At 50.3% G+C, this 20,439-nt stretch overlaps 2 protein-coding genes across 4 annotated transcripts in view; one reads left to right on the top strand and one right to left on the bottom strand.

Moving 5' to 3' along the window:
- The first annotated feature begins 876 nt into the window (after positions 1–876).
- On the top strand, positions 877–3,957 carry GPR135 (G protein-coupled receptor 135). The gene has a single exon (XM_027905546.1). It carries the CDS (start codon positions 889–891, stop codon positions 2,152–2,154), a length of 1,266 nt encoding a protein of 421 aa, XP_027761347.1. The 5' UTR covers positions 877–888; the 3' UTR covers positions 2,155–3,957.
- Positions 3,958–13,004: 9,047 nt separating this feature from the next.
- DAAM1 (dishevelled associated activator of morphogenesis 1) overlaps positions 13,005–20,439 on the bottom strand; it is a 94,860-nt gene continuing 87,425 nt past the window's right edge. For 2 of the 3 annotated variants that reach the window (XM_027905537.1, XM_027905539.1), the window contains 4 exons: positions 19,608–19,668; positions 18,839–18,970; positions 15,992–16,162; positions 15,358–15,567 (listed from right to left, as the gene is read on the bottom strand). In XM_027905537.1, the coding sequence (XP_027761338.1) occupies positions 15,358–15,567; positions 15,992–16,162; positions 18,839–18,970; positions 19,608–19,668 (574 nt within the window). Of the gene's footprint in view, positions 15,568–15,991; positions 16,163–18,838; positions 18,971–19,607; positions 19,669–20,439 lie in introns of all 3 variants that reach the window. The other variant, XM_027905538.1, reaches the window with a different exon arrangement.

Here is a 20,439-nt window from a genome sequence, read left to right as displayed (position 1 = left end):
CTTCTGGGCATCTCCCTTGTGATCAGCCCCCCAACCTTCCCCACCGGAAAGAGCTGGGACAGCAAGTCACGAAGCTTAGCACAGAACGTTTGGAAACTTCAGCCATTAATTGGGGCACAACCTTAATTAGCTATTCACTACCCCTATCCCTAGGAAACTTTTCAGGTATGGGCAGACAGCTCCAGCATGGCTGAGAGAGGGGGGACAGGGTCCTGCTGCCCTTGTGGGGGTCCCTGACTGGATCCCTCAACCCTACAGCTGGTGATCTCTCAACCCTCAGCCTGGAGAGTGGGAAGGAGGGTGGTCCCAACCTCTGCCAGAGTGTCTGGGGGTAGCTGGTCCTTCGTGATAGAGAGGGGATGGGAGGGGAGAGGGGGACAGGGGGAGAGAGGGATGTGAGGGGAGAGGGATGTGAAGGGAGAGGGACGTGAGTGGGAAGGAGCTGATGGGATCTGGGAATAGAAAAGGGTCTGTGGGGACCCATCCCTGACTCTGGGATGGGAATGACGCCAGTGTGGGGTGAGATGGTCCCGGCCTCTGCTGAAGTGTCTGGGGGTAGCTGGTCCTTCGTGACAGGCTGCGGGGCTGTGCGAGGAGAGCGGCCGGGAGGGGAGAGGAGCTGACCGCGTCCGTGGGGGTCCCATCCCGGACTCTGTGATGACGATGACGCCGGTTTGGGGTGAGGGGGGGATCCCCGTCCGCAGCCCAGCCGTGACGCCCGGCATCCCTCATCCCCCGTGCCCGGCTGCGGGGGCTCCGCTCCGCCGCCAGCGGGTCCGGCCGGGCCGGGCCGGGCGGGTTCCCCGGGCAACGGCGGCCGAGCGACGTCAGCGGCCGGCGGGGCCGGGAGCGGCGGCAGCGCCTCTGCAGCCGCGGCGGGGCCGGGGCATGAGGCTGCGCATGGAGCCGGGAAACCTCTCCCGGGGCAGCGGCGGCGGCAATGAGAGCGGCGGGGCCGCGGCGGGGGTGGCGGGGGGGTGGTCGGCGGCGGCGCTGGCCTCGCAGGCGGCCGCGCTGCTGCTCATCTTCGCCCTCTCGGCGCTGGGCAACGGGGCGGTGCTGCTGGTGATCGCCCGGCACCGGCAGCTCCGCACGGTCACCAACGCCTTCGTGCTGTCGCTGTCGCTGTCGGAGCTGCTGGGCGCCCTGCTCTGCCTGCCCCTGGCCTTCCTCAGCCTGCTCAGCCGCCCGCCCGGCGCTTGGCTCTTCGGGCAGCGCCTGTGCCTGGCCAGCGCCGCCCTGCACGCCGGGCTGGGCATCGCCGCCACGCTCACCATGGCCCTGCTCTCCTTCGACCGCTACTGTGCCATCGTGCGCCAGCCCCGGCACAAGATGGGCCGCCGCCGCGCTGCCCAGCTGCTGGCGGCCGTCTGGCTGTGCGCCCTGGCACTGGCCGGGCCCTGGTACGGGCTGGCGGGCGAGGGGCACCGCGAAGCCCGTCCCGGCGCCTACCGCTGCGTCTACGTGCTGCCCTGGGGCTCCTCGCGGCTCGGGCCGCTCTACGGCGCGGCCCTCATCGTGCTCTGCTACCTCCTGCCCTTCGCCGTCATGTGCTTCTGCCACTTCAACATCTGCCGGGCGGTGCGCCTGGCTGAGAGCCGCGTGCGGCCCCTCACCACCTACGGGCACCTGCTGCGGGCCTACGGGGAGATGCGCACGGCCACCACCGTCCTCATCATGATCGTCTCCATCATCTGCTGCTGGGGGCCCTACTGCGTCCTGGGGCTGGCCGCCGCTGCTGGCCACCTGCCCTTCTCGCCCACCATGGACGCCGTGGCCAGCGGGATGGCCTGGGCGAACGGCGCCATCAACCCCCTCATCTACGCCGCCCGCAACCCCAACATCTCCGTGCTGCTGCGGCGCAGCCGGGAGGGGGGCTACAGGACTCGGAACAACATGGTCGCCTACCTGTCGGTCCCGGGCCGCCAGCCGGAGCCCCGCAGCAGGGCTGACCGTGTCCGGGAACGCTACATCAATCGGCACAGCGGACCCCCTGGCAGCGCCCTGTCCTCCTCCAGCCCGGCGAGCGGGGGAGAGGTGGCCATGTGGGCCTGCAAGACTCCCGCTGTTCTCTTCTGTCGAGATGGGCAGCCGGACACCATCTCTGAGGCCACCTTGAAGACCAAAGCAGGCACCATCGACACCAGCCTCTGAAGGGACGAGGGATAGAGGCATTGGGGCTGTCTCCCTGAGGAAAGATGGGGAAGATTCCCAGTGCTTGGAGCCCTTTGCAGCCAGACCACCAGGAAATTGGAGAGATGGGACTGCACATGAGCCATAGCGTGGTTTCTTTTTCATTATGTGAGCTCTGGTTTGGTGGCCCAGACTGCAAGCAGTGAGAGCTCCACAGGGAAAGGAAGCCTTTCCTGGTGGCACTGGTGGCAGCCTCCGAGCCCAGCCAACACAAGAGCTCAGCTGCAAGAACAAGACAGTGTTTGGTCCAGTCCTGCAGAAAGTATCACAATGAAGCTCAGAGGCCAACACACCACTGCAGCCCAAACTGACTGACTGAATGTGTGAGCTGTTTGTTAAGTGCCAAAAAAGCAATTGAAAGCTGAGCACTGGCAGCTGGAAGACACACTGAAAATATCACACTGTGAAAAATGCATCATGGCAGGATAATGTTGCTTTAACCCATTATATGTGGAAGTGCCAATAGTTATAAAGTCATGTAAGACTGTAAGACAGGCTAAAAAAGTGATCTATTAAAGTTATTTTTTTTTTATTATTTAAACTGAAGCATAACAAAACAGTAATTTTGAAAGGGAAGATGTATGATACTGAGAGGGAAAGAAAGGAAGATGAAACCTCAGTTGTCAGAATTTCAGTGGCCTTTTCCATTTTTTTTTGCAGGTACAGTCAACTTTAAATACTGTGAATATGAGAAACTTGAGTTCCTCAGACAGACTGAGGAAAAGTGTGTGACCGTAGACTGTGGTGTCACTGAGTTTGTGCTCAAGGTGTGTGTTTTGTTTTTGAGCTCATCTGAAGTGTCTCTTGTCTCTAAGAGTTTAACTGTGTGCGAGAGGTATCTGAAAGGAGAGGGAAAGCAATACCATGTGCTCCCTCTGTGCTCTTCAGCATGTGAAAATGTGTATATACAGAGAACAGGGATTATTGTATTGATGGCAGCAATCCATTGGAGTATAATATATAAAGACCAGCTCTGTTTGCTGTTGAAAAAGAAGGAAAATAACAGAAGTGTGATTGTATGGCATAAATTTGTATTAATTTATCAGTGTTATCTTTTTGTTCGAAGGCCTAAAGCCTTAAATTAGTATTTTGAATCAGAAACTAAGATTGGGCCTTCCTTTCTTTTTGCCACAGTTAAGTGTAAGAGGTGGGCAGTGTTTTTTCTTTGTACAGGCTTTAAAAATACAATGTTTCAGTTTTACCGGATTTTTCAACTTTTTGTGACGCAAGTAAACACACTGTCATTATTTTGTGAGACAAGAAATAAATTGTCTTTTATGCAGGAAGCGAAAGTGTCTCAGCCTGTCATCATTCTCAGGCCAGCCTTGAGAAGGGAACTCCTTTGAAAAATTGCCAGATGAATGACAGTAGAGACATCATTGTTTGTGAAATTTTAGCGCAGCTGGTTTCCGTGCTCTAAGCGTTACTGTAACTTTCTTCTGTGATGCTCCTGAAGTCCACTAGGAAAAGATTTGACTACTCAGCACTGCTACTTTGCCCTGCAGCTACTGGATTTTGCAAGTTCAGCAGTGTTTTCTTGCTGTTTCAGGGAGAAGCTGTGCAGAAAGCCCACAGCTTTTCACAGGAGCTGTTTGACAGCAAGTAAACACCGGTGGCTTGTTGGAAGGGTGGGACAGGAATTTCTGGCATACCTGCCCTTCCACAGCAAGGCATGGCTAGTGTAAATGGGAAAAGGTGGTTGTGAATGGCGAGATTAGATTTAACTCTTTCCTAGGTAGTTGCAGGGGTTAACAAGGAGATTGTTGGGGGATAATTTGCCACACAGACCATGTGGCTGATGTCCCTCAGTGCTTGGCTCTGGCCACCTTCCTTGTCCCTTCTGTCCCCACCACCCCAGCTGACTCTTGTTAATTATCTCAGCTACTAAACAACCACTGATTCCCTCTTTCTCATGCTGATTTAGTTTCCTACTGATTTGATGCCCTGACCGGTGCACCACAGTCCAGGTAAACATCTCTGTGGCAGTTCCTTCTGGCAAGGGCAGGATTGGGCATGTCAGGACTGAGGTCGACCACGAAGTATCACAGAAGCTGCTCCAGGAGCGGAACTATCACAGCTAGAAGGCGGTAGTGAAGCTGGAGTAAATTGTAAAACATTTTTAATAAGCATTGGGCAGTGCCCATGTGCTAGTGTTGTATGTGAAGAGTTGAATGAGGACAGCAGGCTGTGGTCTTTGAGCCATCACAGATTAGCACGTTTCTGTGAAACACTAAATCAGGCCAGACTGTATTCTTGACCAGATCTTTTTTGACATGGACCTGCTGCAGCCCCAATAGAGAGCTAGCTTGTGTTTTAAAGCTGTGCCTGGCCTGTACTTCTCATGATCTTAGAATCACAGAATCATTGCAGTTGAAAAAAGACCTCTGAGGTCATTGAGTCCAGCTATTACCCCAGCACTGCCAAGTTGACCACTAACCCAGGTCCCCAAGTGCCACAGCTACACATCTTTTAAATCCCCTCAGGGATGGTGACTCCAGCACTTCCCTGGGCAGCCTGTTCCAGTTCTTGACAACCCTTTCCATGAAAAAATTTTCCATAATAAACAGTTTAAACCTCTTCTGGTGCAATTTGAGGCATTTTCCTCTTATCCTGTCCCTTGTTACCTGGGAGAAGAGACTGATGCCCACCTGGCTCCACCCTCCTGTCAGGGAGTTGAAGGGAGTGAGAAGTCCCCCCTGAGCCTTCTTTTCTCCAGGCTAAACACCTCCAGCTCCCTCAGCTGCTCCTCCTGTCACAGCACTGTTGAACTAGTGAGGTACACGGGTCTCTACAGCCGCCTTTTTAAAAGTGTGTTTTAAAAAAATCCAACCAAAAGGTGAAGGGTCTTAAATAAACCACAGCAAGCAGAGAGATTCATACACAAACCACACCAAAGGCTGCCAGTTGCTTGCCAAAATGGTACTTTAAATGCTGCTGTGTCCCAGCTGTGCTGAAGGTTTCTGCCTCTCAGGCAGCGCTACAGAGTGGGCAAGAAGGCCTTTGCCATGCTAGCACACAAACCAGAGTGTCAGTCTGTCCCTGTACCTAAAAATAGCTCCATGTGTTCATCGTGAGAAAGAAACCAGAGGATTAATTCACTGTTTAGCTCTGAAAACTGTGCCTGTGGTCACAGCTGCTTGTTCCCAGGTGAGAAAACATTGCAGGGCGTGGCTCCTGGCCAAGCCACTATGGGACATCACCCCCACATCTCTCTCACACGCCCGTGTTGGTGTCACCCTGCTTAGAAATCCCCTTTCTTTGGGCTGAAGAACTCAGAAGGCAGCAAGACACTGCAGTTTTAGACACTGTAAAGCTAGCTCTGAGGCTCCAACCCTCCAGCCATGGCTCTCTCCTTTTTCCTCCCTTCAGATGAGCCTGGACAAGGTGAATTGAAATCTCGTTTCCACAAGGATATTGGGACACTTTTTAGTTCGAAATTCATGTGGGTTTGTAAGTGCAGGATATTTGGCATGAGACAAAGCAGTTAACATGATTTGAAGACCAGTTCAACCCTGAATACCAGTGACAACATTAGTCAAATTAAAAATGAGTCCTTGGGCTCTTAGTCCCTTGTTGACTTTCCAGCATACTGACCCTCAGTCTAAGAATGTCACTATGATTTGGCAGTGATACACATGTCACTGATTTAATTAATACATTATATCTTAGAAAAAATATATGGTCTTGATGAATGACAAGCATTTTAGAAGGTACTGCTCCAACTGCAGGCGACTGGTAGTTTTCCTTCTGATTTAATAATCAGATTCATTTAAGTCATTATTCTCCTCTCCCTTCCTAGTCTCTGGACCAAGTCTCTGTTCAAAACAAATGCTGTGTGCATAATTTATGAACTGTGAACAATTAGCAGCTCAATTAACAGTATTTATAAGTGACAGTGTGATAGGCTGTAATACCTGTCATCAATCAGCAGAACGGGGATAGCTTGGGTGTAAGATCCGCAATTGCTGCTTCTCTTTCAGCACTGCTGTTGGTTTGTGTATCCAGTAGATGCCAGCAGAGAACTAAGCACAGCTTTTCCTCTAGTTATTCCAAGAAAAACCTCTTTCTGTTAATGGGATCAGCCACTCTGCCTTCAGGACTGCTGCATCCCAAACACAAGCATTCAGAGCAGAGGTTGCAGCTGATGCAGTGAAAGCCCTAAGGGCACTCTCCAAACCCCAGTCTGAAAGACAGATTCAACATGTGCTGCTCTTTGCAAGGTTTGTTCTAGAGTCTGAAGTGAATAATTTGGAAAGCACATCAGAAGAGTTTGATTTTGTGCAATGCTGGCTAATTAACGGCTGTGCTGCACATGCTCCAGAGCTGCAAAAGCTGCAGTCGGAGGCCTGGTGAGATCAGTTCTGATGCTGACAGGGTGCTTAGCTCAGCAGAAGAGCTGCCTCTTTCACTCCAGCTGCTTTTGTGTTTTTATTTAGTGACTCTGATTGTTAACAATAAATAGCAGGTGCCCATCTAGATCCGCTAAGTAACTGTAACCCTGCAGGGAGTTACAGAGCCACAAGGGAGTAACTAAGCACAGGGAGAACAAAATGGTCCCAAATCCTGCAGGAGGAGTAACCCACAATGGGATCTAGGGCTTAGGTGACCCCATGCCCAGCTGTGCTGTGCTGTGCTGGCTGGATGTGGGAGGACAAGGCTCTGTCCACACCATGGCCAGCCCTCTTGCTGTTCCCAGTTTGCAAAGGAGCAATGGGTTTCTCACACCATGCTGCTGGGTCTCGAAGCATCTGCAGTCACCCCAGCTGCGCTACTTAGGGAACAGCTCTGCATCTCTAGATGCTTTTTCCTAGGAAATCACCACTGCAAGAAGCAGGAGGAAAAGGGACGGGGGAGGCAGACTGTAAACCCCCCTCGGTGGCATGAAATGGATGAGTCACTGAGGAAATCAAAATGAAAGTAGCAGAAACCCCAGGGCACAACACCAGGGCCTGCATTAGTCTAGCTGGGGAGTGATGGATGATCTCAGCCAAGAAGACCCCAGGAGGCTCTGACCAGAGCCAGAGGAGATTTGACAAGGGGGACTCAACAGCAAGAGGAATTCCCACACAGCCTGATGTGTGCTGAGGGTCAGATCCAGCACGGGATTCCATCACAAAGACCCCCCTCCTCTCCAGGCAGCTGTGCCAGAAGGAAGGCAGCTGGTGACACCCTCCAGCACTTCTCAGCCAGGGAGTCAAGCCCTGAAGCCTTTCTGGGGCTGTTTGTGCTGGGTAACACAGCACACCAGTGTGCCCACGGGCTTCTGGGGTGATCGTGGAAGATGAGCAGGATACAACTGTGATTCAGTAGAGGAAGCACATTCATTCTGCGGGGAAACACTTCTTATTTGTGCTAATTCTTGTCTTGTTGGCACTGAGATCCTCCAGGTTCCTCTGCAAAGCCAAGCACTTCCAGAAGCCCACAAAAATGTTTGGGGAATATACATAATACTTGGGATCCTTTATTTCATGCACCTATTTATAAACTGCTTTTAATCTTATCTCTTGCATAGTCAGATCAGAAGCTAATAAGGAAGGGGAACATCTAAAGGGATTCATAAACAGAACAAAGATTTTTTTTTTTTTCAAACTTTGCTCAGAACAGAGGATTGCACCTTTCCTCAGGGGGGTTTTACTGTTGTGTGCACTGAAGAGTTAAAGGCATTTGCAAACCTCAGTGCTCCAGATGCCTGCTTTCCCTTCAGACAGAGGGACACCCTCTTCTCCTTGCCACCATGAGGAGAAGCGGGGAGCTGCAGCAGGGGTGACTCAGGGGGGGTCGCTTGGGAAAATGACATTCCTCAGTAGTTCAGGAGTGGAAATACTCAGTGCTGATCAGCCTTCCACAACTGGAGGAAGATCTCTGTTTCTCCTAGGGGGCAGACCAAGTCTGGCTGAAGGTGGCAGGACTATCTCCACCAGCTTCTGCCAGCAGGACTGATGCACAGGCTTAAACACTTTGGCTATGCCTGGGGCTTGGCCAGAGGGATTCACTGAGGTGTGCATGCTCAGGGCAGGTGAAAATTGTCCCCAGGTTGGGGCTGCACATGACACTAGGCTGGCTCCTAGGGGAGACTGATGGCCAGCACCAGGCTAGCCCACCCCACCAGAAAGCAGGGCAGCTAGGAGGATGCTGGTGCTGCATCTGTTGAGGAACCAAACCCCCCTGGATGGGTCCTACAAATTAAAACCCCCTCAGGGTCATAGATGTGGGTAAAAACAGCAAGATAATGCTGTGTTAAATTCGTCTTGCTCTCCCAGCAATTCCCTGCGACCACATAAATGTAATTTGCTTACCTGATTTAGCAACATACTCTGAATTAATCTCAGCATCAGGGATAAAAAAATGCTCTGAGTAACCAGGTCACTTATTTTTTTCCAGTGAAATCTGATGTGCTGTGCAGCACTTGTGCTTCTCCCTGACCTGCGCCTGTGGCTTCTGTGCTCAGTCTGGTGCATTTTACAGAACATTTGGTAATATACCGTCCCTGAGGTCATGTCGAGCTCTGAATGCAGCATCTGAATTGTGGATTCTTTCCAGAAAATATAAATCAAATGGTGATCGCCTCCTGCTATTAAATTGGAAAGATTTGCCATAGAAACTAGGTCTTGCCTGAGTGCTTCTCACTGATTTCATTGTAAAAATGGGGTTTAGGCAGAGATCGGGAGCTGGGCGAAGCACAAAACTGGGAATTCCTCACCTTTCCCTGAACCCAGGGAATGCTCTGCATAGAGCTTGGCAAAGTAAGGCTGTGTGGAGGTACACAGGCACAAATTCAAGTAGATGGAAAAGCTCCTGGTAGCACTCAGCACCCAAAGCCCAGGTAAGGTCATGGGCACAGTCCCAGCCCATCTTACAGCAGCATCCTGGAAGACCAAAGGGCAGCAGGAACAAAAATCTATGTCCTCCAGACTTGCTGTGCCCAGGATAATCCTGGTTTAGGGCAGCTTTGCTTGCTGTTGCCCAAATACACAGTGTGTGTGTCCTACCCCTGCACAGCCATGTCTGAACTGAGAGCACAAATGCTGGAATATGGGCAAGAAAGCAATGGAAAAGTGGCAATTCAATGACTTACCTTTACAGACTTGTCCTGGCAAATGGGAAACTCCGTCTTAATTTCGAGTCCATGCAAGGTGACAACAGAGTGCAAAGCTGGGTTTGAGTTAGTTTGTCTCACACAAACATGCATGCATTTGTGTTGCCTGCATGTGCACACGTAGTGCACCAACCCGAAGGTCTGGCATTGTCAGAAGTCACAGAGAAGCCACATGCTGTGACCTTTGGCTGTTTGACTTGAACTACGAGGGACAGAATTAGAAGTAGCCCTCCTCAACCATGCTGGGGGAAACTTATAAAGAAAAGTTAGCATTTATCTGGAGAACTTTTCAGACCACAGTAGAGATCACAGAGGAAAACAAGAAGCAGAAATGATTTTGCACTCGACAGCTCTAAAATGCTGAAGTTGGAACGTGCCAGCAGATGGTGGTGCTGCTTTTGCTGAGGCTCTGCTGGGGCCCAGCAGCACGGGATTTCTCCCTGGCTCACCTGCATGCTCTCAGCAAACCTGGTTTAAAGGCTAAAAATAATACAAAATGCACAAAGGTTTCAGATCAGAGCACTTATGATTCAAACAGAGAACTCTTCTTTTTACATGCACCTATTGGAGAACCACAGGCACTGCCAGGGAGAAAGATCACAGGAGAGATATCTGGCAGGATTTGCTTCAGGAGACAGGATGGAGATGGGGCTCATCACCTCCTTCCTGCATCCACTGCGTTTAGGTCTCCTGTCTACCCACAGAAGCAAAGCTTGAAGGGCACATTCACCCACAGCACAGGTTGGTACAGAAATAACCAGTTTTCATGGGGCTTGAGAATCATGGAATCACAGAATTGTTTAGAATCACAGTATCATTTAGATTGGAAAAGATATTTAATATCACCGAGTCCAACCCTTAGTCCAGCACTGCCAAGCCCAAGCGCCACATTCTCACATCTTTTAAATACCTCCAGGGTTGATGACTCCACCACTTCCCTGGGCAGCCTGTGCCAGGGATTGACCACTCTTACCGTGAAGAAACACTTCCTAATACCCAATCTAAACCTCCCCTGGTGCAACTTGAGGTAATTTCTTCCTGTCCTGTCACTTGTTCCCTGGAAGCAGACCCCGATCCCCCCTTGGCTACAACCTCCTTTCAGGGAGTTGTAGAGAGCGAGAAGGTCCCCCCTTGAGCCACCTTTCCCCCAGGCTGGGCCCCCCCAGCTCGCTGAGCTGCTCCTCATCAGACTTGTGCTCCAGACTTGAGGGTCTCCAGAAGGGATATTGAAGTCTGACAGATACATTTGGTCCACTGTCCCCTTCCTTGGGAGTAAACAAGTATTTTTGGACATGAAATCCAGACAGCTCCTGCTGTCCCGGCACCCTGCAACTCCTTGCTGGTGGCACAAAGTGGCAGTGCTGCCGGAGGGATGGGGAGCCATGCCTGTCCTACTTGCTGAGCTGAGCTTTGCATGCAATGCTGTGTCTGCATCAGGCCATTGCCTCAACCTCTTGACTCATCTTTTCCAGGCTGGGCCTGATGCCAAAGATAACAGGTCGGGTGCGGGAGATGACACCTGGCACTCCTCACTCCTGCAGGACTCCCAGTCACCCCAGCCTTGGGCAACAGGGAAAGCCACCGGGCTGGAGTGGAGCAGAGCCGAGGCTGGCTCAGCAGGTTTGGTGCCACCAACTCGGGTGGCCCCATGGGGCAATTCCTCCAGGAGTGCCATGCCCGGCAGCTCCCCTGGCACCGGCGAGTCTGGGCAGGTTTGGATCATCCAGCACACAAGGGAGTGCTGGCTCACGGCTGTCACTGGCTGCTGGCTCATGGTTGTAACTAAACAGCCAGCATTTGGGACACAGAAGCCTTTTTTTCAGGTGAATATCCCCCCCTGCCCCTGCCAGGACATCAGTGGGCATGGGCTCACACAGCACAGCTGTGCTAGTCTAGCAGAGCACCCACCCTGGTCCCCTTTTCTTGGGGGTGACAAGCATTGTATCTGACATTTATATTCTTAAGCCATAGATGCTGCTAATCCAGCCCTGAGGGAAGGTTTGAAGACTGTGAAGCTTGCAAGTCACTATGATTTTTTCCCCACCTCAAATACCTTGGTTGAATAAAAAGCTATGCCCTGACTTCGCTTACATCTCCCACTGCCCCTCCACATCCTGGGGACCATCCCTTGTCACAGAGTGGTGTGACCCAGGAAACCTGCCACTAACCAGAATTTTCAGGTCCTCATCAGGTTGTGGCTGGCTTGTTCACATCCATTTATGGCTGAACCCGGATCAGCCCTATGCTGGGGGCACGGGGATTTACGACAGGAAGAGCAGCTGAAACCATTCCCCTTTTTCCTTAGGTCCTTCCATCACAGCCCAGGGCTGCTTTCCCATGGCATCAACAGCCCACATGACTACCGGGTGCTGCAAAGGAAGCTGTGCTCTTCACAGTATCCCTGTGCTCCCCACCAGCCCAAATCTGACCCAGACTGGGGCATAAATCCGCTTCGTGGTAGGAAACACCATCAACGGGCTATAAATAGGAGAAAGCTGCAGTGCCTGCCAGTCCCAGTGCTGGGTGGGATGGCACCAGAGGAATCCCCAAGAAGCCCAGGGATGTGTTAGATGCCCCCTCTGTGCTGGCTCAGGGCCAGCTAACTGGTTGTTCTGGAAAAGCCCTGATCAAAGGCGGGGAAGCATATGGGTCTGAGCACGATGCAGATGCTCCCATCGCTACAGACAGCAGGGTCTGGGGGTGTTGGGTGCTGCAAAGATCAGCCATGCAAAGAGCATTGGAAAAAGAAGAAAATAGCACAGAGCCTTGACAGGAAGGTGTGTGGGAAAGGCAACAGGGAGCGGGAATAGGCCAGGAAGGGTTTGGGCTACTGCCAAGAAAACATCTCTGCTGTGTCTAGATAGGCTTGCTAGAGGCACACTGGCCAGCCCAGCCAGCACTGTCTCCTGCAGAAAGGGAGATGATCCAATCCCATGATGCAAAACTGGCAGCTGCCTCAATGCAGGGTCCTTGAAAAGCCCAGGTGGGCTTTTGGAAAAGTTCCCACCAAGGTGGGAACAGGAATTAGAAATCACGCAGTGGGGAGAAATGAATGGGGTTGTTAAGTGGGAGGCGTTTCAGAGCCCAGAGGTGGGTGAGGACAAGGATGCTGCAAGCCTGGAGGGTGGAAAAACACCTCATTTCCTAAAACAGGGTGGGAAACAACAGGGTGGGAAACACCCCAACCACCTGAAAGCCAGCCCGCAGGGAAGGGGTGAAGTGGGGTTATCAGCCAACCCCGGGAAAGCCCGCAAGCATACCCAAAAAAGAGCAACCCTCAGAGAGCCTTTTCTTCAACACCTGTCTCAATCCCCAACTATCCCATTACTTTCCCCTGGAAAATAAGCCATGCCTCCGCCATGTACACTCACCGAAATCGTTTTTCTTTATTGCATATTGCCATCTTAGAAAATGTACAGTCTCATAACATTACACAGCATTTCCCACTAGCTAAGACTACTAACATCCTTGCACCTAACAGACTACCTTGGTCACTATGAAGCTAATAAAGTCCAAGACATATACTTTAGTTTACAAATTATTATGGATTTTTTTTGTTTTGTTTTGTTTTTGGCATTATTAAAAAAAAAAATCATCTTTAAAATACACACGCAAGAGAAAAGAGTGGCTACTTTCACCAGCACCAACCTAAAAGTAGTTTTCGACAATGGCACATGGAATTACCTGCACACAGCCTTTGTGTTTATTTATACAGATACAGTATTTTTTTCTTTTATCTTTTTTTTTTTCTGGAAAGAAAACAAAGAAATGGCAAAGTCAGCCTAATAACCAGGCTGTTGTAAAACAATTGAAAAAACACAAAACCCAACAGGTTTGGAAGGGCAAGAGGAAATCTGTCAGGAAAGGTCCTGATGTGGCACTGGGGTTGTGGAAGCAGGAGCCGGGGTGGGTGCTGGCACCCAGGGACCCCGGGAGGGGATCACCCTTTCCAACTCCCACTGCCTTTCAAATTAAACACGTGTGACCAACCATTCCTTAAACCATCAGAGGCCAGACTTTTCTTTTTTTAACCTTTTTTTTTTTCCTTCTTATTTTTACATATTTTCAATTCCCCCCATAGTCCATTCCCTCAATTGTATCAGCCCCATTTTTTTCAGCCATAAATAAAAAATATAAATAGAGGCACTTTAGTTAAGGAATAGTATTATCATTACCTTTTGTCTTTATTTCCCCCTCCTTCTTAAAGCAAAGTGCTTAACTCCACCTTTGAACACAATCTGCAGGTTTTGCAGCTGCTTGGATACGAGGTGCTGGACTTTATTTTTGCGCTTACCTGCTTTATTTATTACTGCTTTAAATGCTACTCAGAAAGTCTTTTTTTTTTTTTCTTTTTTTTTTTTTTTTCAATCTACAGTGCGTTAGAAGTTGCAATGAAGAAAAAGAACAAAATGGTAAAACCACAGCTCTTGACAACTCTGCTTCGAGAGAGATTTCACAGCTTTCACTCAGCACACAGACCCCGCGGCCTTCAGGTGCTTAGAACCATTTTTTTTATACAAATTAGTTTAAACAGCACTTTTGCTATACAGTACATATAGTTAACTGACATCCCATACCCCACCAGTAATACCGATTATCTGACAAAAAAAAAAAAAAGAGAACAACCAACCTTATTTCAAATAGTGTTAATATCTAGTGCAACAGGGACAAACTCATCTCTCCACAGGAAAAAGAACAAACAAACAAACAAACGAAAAAAAAAAAGGATCACAAAAGTATCGGTGGTATAAAAAGATTTTGTTTTGCTTCCTTAAAAAACATACCACAAATAAATAAAAGTAAAAAGTAACAGTCCTCTATATACTCAGCATAATTTAAGAATAGAAATGTTAATATGTTAATGGTGGTTACTTTTTATTCTCCAATTCTTAATTTTCTAAACCTTTAAATTATTACTCCCTGAGAGCTCTGAATTATTTTTATTATTGGTATTTTTTTTTTGTCTTTTTTTTTTCGGACTGACATTTGACAGGTAGTTCTGCTTACAAATTTGCAATGACAACGAACAGAAAAACCAGTCGAAAAAGGACCTGGCTAAGAGACAAGTGTTTCTTGGCATCGCTGCTTCTGTGTGTCCGAGAAAGAAAAAGAAAAGAAGGTGGGTGAAAGCTGGCGGGTTTTACCCCAAACCCTTTGTATTTCAGAGACCTTCGGTCCCGACCCACCTTGACAAGAGGATACAGTTTGTCCCACTGAACAGAAAGCAAGAACAAAAATTACATCGCAAAAGTTTATGCTCTTCGTCTCTTCCGAGAACCGACCTTTCCCACCGTCCTGGGCCAGAAAACGTTGCAACAGTATAAATACATCTGTGTGGCGTTACAGCGATAAGCACTTTGGGCTATAAAGTTTGTCCTTTAGCAAGGTGGTGGCAAGAGGAAAAAGAGCGTTCCCCAAGGCTGACGGGAAGAGCATCGCCGGGAACGCCCGCGGCGCTGAGCTCGGGAACCAGCGCGAACGCACGGAACTGCGAGATTTTCGGAACAATCGCGACAGTGAGGAAAGAAAAAAAAAAAAACCCCAAACAAACAATGGATTAAAGTTCAGTCAACTTTGCTCTTTTTTTTTTTTTTTTCTTCTTTAAACTGCTCAGCTTGTGTGCAAGGCGTCCCCTGCAAATGGCCCCGGGGTGGGGGGGGGGATGGAACCGAGCAGGAGAGCAGCAGGAAGCGGCTTCCCGTTGGCTTTGGGGGCCACGGGGACCGCCGGCGGCTCTGGGTTGGGTCCTCTCTTGCTCCGCAGACGCGGCATTGTGCTTGTGCATGGGGAGAACTACTTTTTTGGGGCGGGGAGGAGGCGGTGCTGGCGCTCACCCCACGCGAGGGCCGCCCCGTGTACCTCCGCCCGCGCCCCCCGACCCGACTATATACACAGTATATACACACACACACTCGCCCGCGGGGAGAAAGAGCGTGCCACTGTTTCGCTTCGAATCGCAAGGCAGTGTAATGGAAATAAAAAGAAAAACTCAGCCACTTCAGAAAGACCAACCCGCGGGGGTTTTTTGTTTGTTTGTTTGTTTTTTTTTTTTTTTTGCTGTCTGTTTCTCAGAAGTTGAGCTTGGTGACGGGCCTCTCCCGGCCGCTGTCAGCCAGCTGGTTGGTGATGCGCTTGCGGTTGCGCTTCAGTTTGGTGAGGTCCTTGTCGAAGACTTCGCCCGAGCGCAGGGCCGAGACGAGGTCGTCGAACTCGCCGCTCTCCTCCCCGGTCTCCTTCGCCTTCCTCGCCTTGCGCTCCCGCTCCCGCTGCTCCTTCAGCTACAGGTCATGGAGGGGGAGGGAAAGAAGGCACCTCACTCCCATGCCGGGGGTTGTGGAGTGCCCAACACATGCACAGGGACCCCCAGACTCATGGAACAAGAGCGGTTTCCCACCCCAGTGCTCATCACGTGAGAGCTGGTCAGGGTTATTGATACATCCCCTCCCTGGAAGTGTTCAAGGCCACACTGGGTAGGGCTTGGTGTAGTAGAAGGTATCCCTGCTCACTGCACAGGGGTTGGAACTAGGATTAGGCCCCTTCCGACCCAAACCACGCTGTGATCCTGAGATTCTATGATTCTGTGATACAACCCATGGGCTGAAGGTCACAGCCCCATGGCTGCTGCTCGTGGGTCACAGCACCACATGGTTGCCATCCCCAGGTGCCCCAAGTATGCTGCCGGACTCGCCGGTGCCCGCTCACCTGCGCCTCCATGCGCGCCCGGCGCTCTTCCTCCTCCTTCCTCCTCCTCATGTTCTCGTTCTCCTGCTTGGCCTCGGTCACGGCCTGAAGGAACTGGTCAAAGATGCCGAAGAATTCGTCGGGCTGAATTTTGTCCGTGTCTTCTCCAAAGTGCTTGACAGCCTTGGAAAACTGGAAGAGAGAAGGACAGGGGTGCGTCACTGTGGGATATACCCACTGCACTGGTGAAACCCCCACGGGAAACCTTTGACCTGATGGAGCAGAGAGAAACCCTTCCAGCAGCCATTGGCAGAGAGCAGGGCTTTGCTTCATCAAGTCTTGATTTAAACATGTAGTAAATCATCTGATGTTTTACCTGCTGTCCTGTAAGAGCCAACCTGGTTTACTCTGAAACCCCCTGTCCCCATCTCGCCTCTGGCTCTGCTAAGCCTCTCCTGCCCCAGCTCCACTTTATTAACTAAGCAGCAGTAAAAACAAGGAAGCAAAATATTGTGGGACCGAAGACATAAAACTAATAGTAAACACGGCAGGGGAAGGGAAACTCGCACTTTTAAGTTTTTCTTTGAAGTATTTTTGGGGTATTATTTATCATTGCCACATGCTCTGCTATTGAAACCAAATGTGTTGGTGAAACTTCTAAAAGAGATTTCTGCCCAGGCTCAGGCACAGCCCTGGGCAGGGAAACAGGGAGTTTTCCGGCCTTTTGTGCTGTTTGCACACCATTAATACAAGGGAGTCGAACGAGGCCTTAGCAGAGGTCAGCACAGGACATCCATGATCTGGTGATGCACCCCAGTCCCCAAGCAGCCCATGACTTGTCCTTGGGACTGACACTCTTTGTTCTCACTTCCAGTTTGAAGGAGAGTCTTTGTGCACAGAAAGTTTGTTAAAATTGTGATGGCACGTTCCAGAGATAAGCAAGCTTAAAAGAGAGGAAAAACAAAATCAAAGCACAAACAGATTTATTAGTTGCTTTGATTTTTCAGGGTAGAACAAGAGGAACATTTTTAAAGCCTGCCTGTATGATTTAGTTTTATTTGCAGGGGTGCCCCACGCTCTTCAAAAGACATTTTGGGCATTTTTATTTCTTTGTTTACTTAAGAGACTTAACACTTCAAGATGCAGGGAGGAATCTGAGAGGTGCCACTATATAAGTCAATATAATTGAGGTTATTCTTGTTGATTTTAATCAAGATACTAAATTCTCTGCCACATTACAAGATATTCTGGTGGGGGGAAGGAAAGGCTGACAATGTTATCCTCATGGGATATCAAGTTTACAAAACAGGGATGTTTCTGTTTTCCTAAGAGAAAGCAGTAACACACTTTGAATCTGGACATTTGTTTAAAAAGAGAAGAGCTGGTGAGCTCCCCGCAGCCCAGCCCATCCAGTAACCACGGGAACAGCTGCAAATGCCTTCAGAGCAGACTTCCATGGACACTGGGGACCGTGACCAGACCTTCTCCTCCAGATCCAGCCAAGTCAGCAGATGATATAGTCTGGAAAGCGTTTGTCACCATTTCCATAGTCCTAACTCACTACAGGGAAGATCTGCCAGGTCAGCAGTCCAAAAGGGTGGCCTGGGTTAGGCATGGCCTCAGGAAGGCAAAGGTCCATCATAATATGCCCAGGATGGTCAGGAGGACAGTGCCAACTGGACACTGGTACAGCCAGGGAGAAGGAGATGACACAGGGACACATACTGTCACATGGACACATACTGTCTTTGGAGATGTAGCTCTTGCAATGGGACAAGGATGTGACCTCTAAAACGGCCTTTGCTGGACTATTTCCCTGCCACTTCCATCAAGGTGAAGGCCAGGCCAGGGAGGGGATAGTGGAGGACTTAGGCAAAATGGAAATCCAATGTGTCCCTTTGCTGAAAGAAGGGAGTAAAAGGTGCTTGGGAATCACGAGTGTCAGCCAGTGGCCACCCCTTTGCTCTTAGTTAAACCAGGCTTTGCTGTGAGCTAAACCAGACCAGTGGGGAGAAAAGGACAATGTTGGCAGGAGGTCACTGCATGTGGCTGCAAAGCTCTCACCAAGGCACTACTCTGGGAACAGCAAAACTCTTCAGGAGCCTCTCTATCCAGGTCTGAGTTTGGCCTCAATTCATGTCACTTGAGCTCCTCTCACTTTTCTCTGGAGAGAAGAGCTGGTCACGTCCCAGGCCAGCTACCCCCGTACAAGTGGGGTCTCTCAGGCAGCCTGGGTTGCCTCCAATATCAAGCTCTGGGTGACCTCATGTCCAGATGAAGACCTGGTTTAATTTTTCCTCTTCTTCCATCAACCCCAGATGGAACAGCCTGCTTTCTTGCCACCTTCAGTCTTCACTGGCCAAGATGCCCCAGCAGCCACACTCTTAACTCTAATGCCCCCCAAAATTGGGATATTTCCATTTTAAGACACGGAAAGCAAAGCAAGCCATTTAGGCTTGAGTCAAAGTTCTTCACCAAAAGTAAGACGCTCATAAATGACCTACTGTCTCCTCCCCTGATGGACACCACTCTCCCATGCCTAGCCCTTGCCTTGCACTTCCAAAAGGTAGGCAGGTATCTCATGGCTTTCTACAGCACATCCTGTGTCCCAGAAGCTGTCTGACCTGCAATCCCCTGCCATGATGGGTTGTGAAGCAGGAAGGCGGCCCTGGGGACAGATAGGGATGTACCCACACACCCACCCCAAACAAAACATGAAGAGCAGCCCAGCACCTTTCTCACACGAGAGTCTCAGCAGGACACTCACATGACCTCATGGGGGAGGCACTGGAGATGTTCACACACAGTTACACGTGATCTGGGAAGGCTGAAACACTACCCAGATCACAAGGACATTGGTGGCCTTACCAGCTCTTTTGCTTCCATCAGAAGATCTTCGACATCTGAGAAGCTGAAGCTGGCTAATGTGATGAACTGGCTGACGACAGACACAAACTTGTCACCTGTTTGCTGAACCTGAGACTTCTGGAAATCCAGCTCCTTTGGGGGGGAAAAAAAAAAGTAAATCTGGTCAGGTCCTGGCTGATGAGGGACACGAATACCATCAGTATCCAGCAATTCCCTTGGGAGCATGCCTGCATCAGTGCCCAGGGTACTGTCTGCACCACCACCACTGCTCCTCCCTGCCACACACGGCACCCTGGATTAACCCTTTTTACAATGCCTGCAGTAAGCTTTCGAGCCAAATCTCGCAGGAAAGCCTGTGGGAAGCAGGATAATTAAGCAAGACGGCGAGTCCTTGGGGATACTTCCACCATTTCATCACCATTCCAGCTGGGCTGCAGAAGTGCTCCCCAGCCCTCTGCGGTTTTACAGCCAAGAGGGGGGACCCCTCTGCACATCACAGGTCCTCCGTGGGCATCATAACGAGGCTTACTCACCCTCCCTTGATGTATTAAGATATAAACCACGCACGTGCCTAAACACACATGGCAACTTCAGTGCCAAAACAGCCCTGAGAGGACAGGAGCACGTGCAGGGCAGGAAGGAAAGGCAAACAGATCTCCAGGATGTGAGATAAAAGCTTCGCTGGGAGCTCCCTTGCCTGCCTCCCCAAGGAGGGATGCCGTGCTGCCTGGAGCCAGGCTGGACTGTATTTTATTTAAGTAATACTCACAGTCTCCACTGCTCTCAGGCCGCTCCTCAGAGTGTTTATTTCTTTCTCCAGCTCGGTCATGCTGTTGGAAATAGCAGGATGTTAATTTTCAGCCTTCCCCAGAAAATTTTACAGCTCTCTGACCAACCTGACTGTGTTTTCCCACTGAGAAGACCCCAGCACTGCACACTTTGCCCCTTTTTTTGCAGGTCAGCATGTCTCGAGCTGCAAGTCAAGCTGACAGCCTCTAAGCTGGGACTATTTCTAAGTGTCTGCAGTTGCTTGTTGTAAAGCAAAGCACTTTTCTGTATTTTTAATCACGGGGACTGTGCAGGTTTAGCAAGCTCAGCAGCCTCCAGCCTTCTCCAAGCAAAAGGACAGCTCAGGAGAGGGCTTTGCTGGGCACACATTTCTCTCCAGTGCCAGCAGTAGATGGGCTTATTGTCCCAGCACACAGAGGACAGTTTTACAGGGTGCCAGAGTTGGGTGAACACCAGGCAAAGCATCCCTCCCAGCAGCGAGGCCTTCACAAAAGGAGACAGCCCAAATATAGAGAAACAAAAATAAATCATCACGTCTGGCGCTGACTTTGTTTACACAAGGCTCAGGCCCCTGATGAGCTTCGAATTCAAGTGCTTACGGGTTCCTACCACTACATCTGAGGGGGAAGCTTTCTCACAAAGGCTCGATGACCACAGGCTTGATGCCTTTCCAGGGGTGCCTGTGCGAGGGCTGGGGGTCCCTGGAAATGCTGACGCCGGGTCACGGGGCAAGCATTCCTGGCAGGTTTAGTCTGGGAAAACGCAGTTCTGGGAGCCCTGTGCTCCAGCAGTTCATTACTAGCGGTGGGGAT

This window comes from Empidonax traillii, unplaced genomic scaffold, assembly GCF_003031625.1.
Source record: "Empidonax traillii isolate 1590-97213 ecotype Southwest subspecies unplaced genomic scaffold, ASM303162v1 scaffold1164:size165317, whole genome shotgun sequence".
Taxonomy (NCBI): Eukaryota; Metazoa; Chordata; class Aves; order Passeriformes; family Tyrannidae; genus Empidonax; species Empidonax traillii.
Note: the sequence above shows the minus strand (reverse complement) of the source record. Positions and strands in the feature narration are given on the sequence as shown.

Excerpts from the sequence above, each read along its gene's own strand:
- GPR135 (XM_027905546.1), top strand. The coding sequence starts at position 889 with ATGAGGCTGCGCATGGAGCCGGGAAACCTCTCCCGGGGCAGCGGCGGC.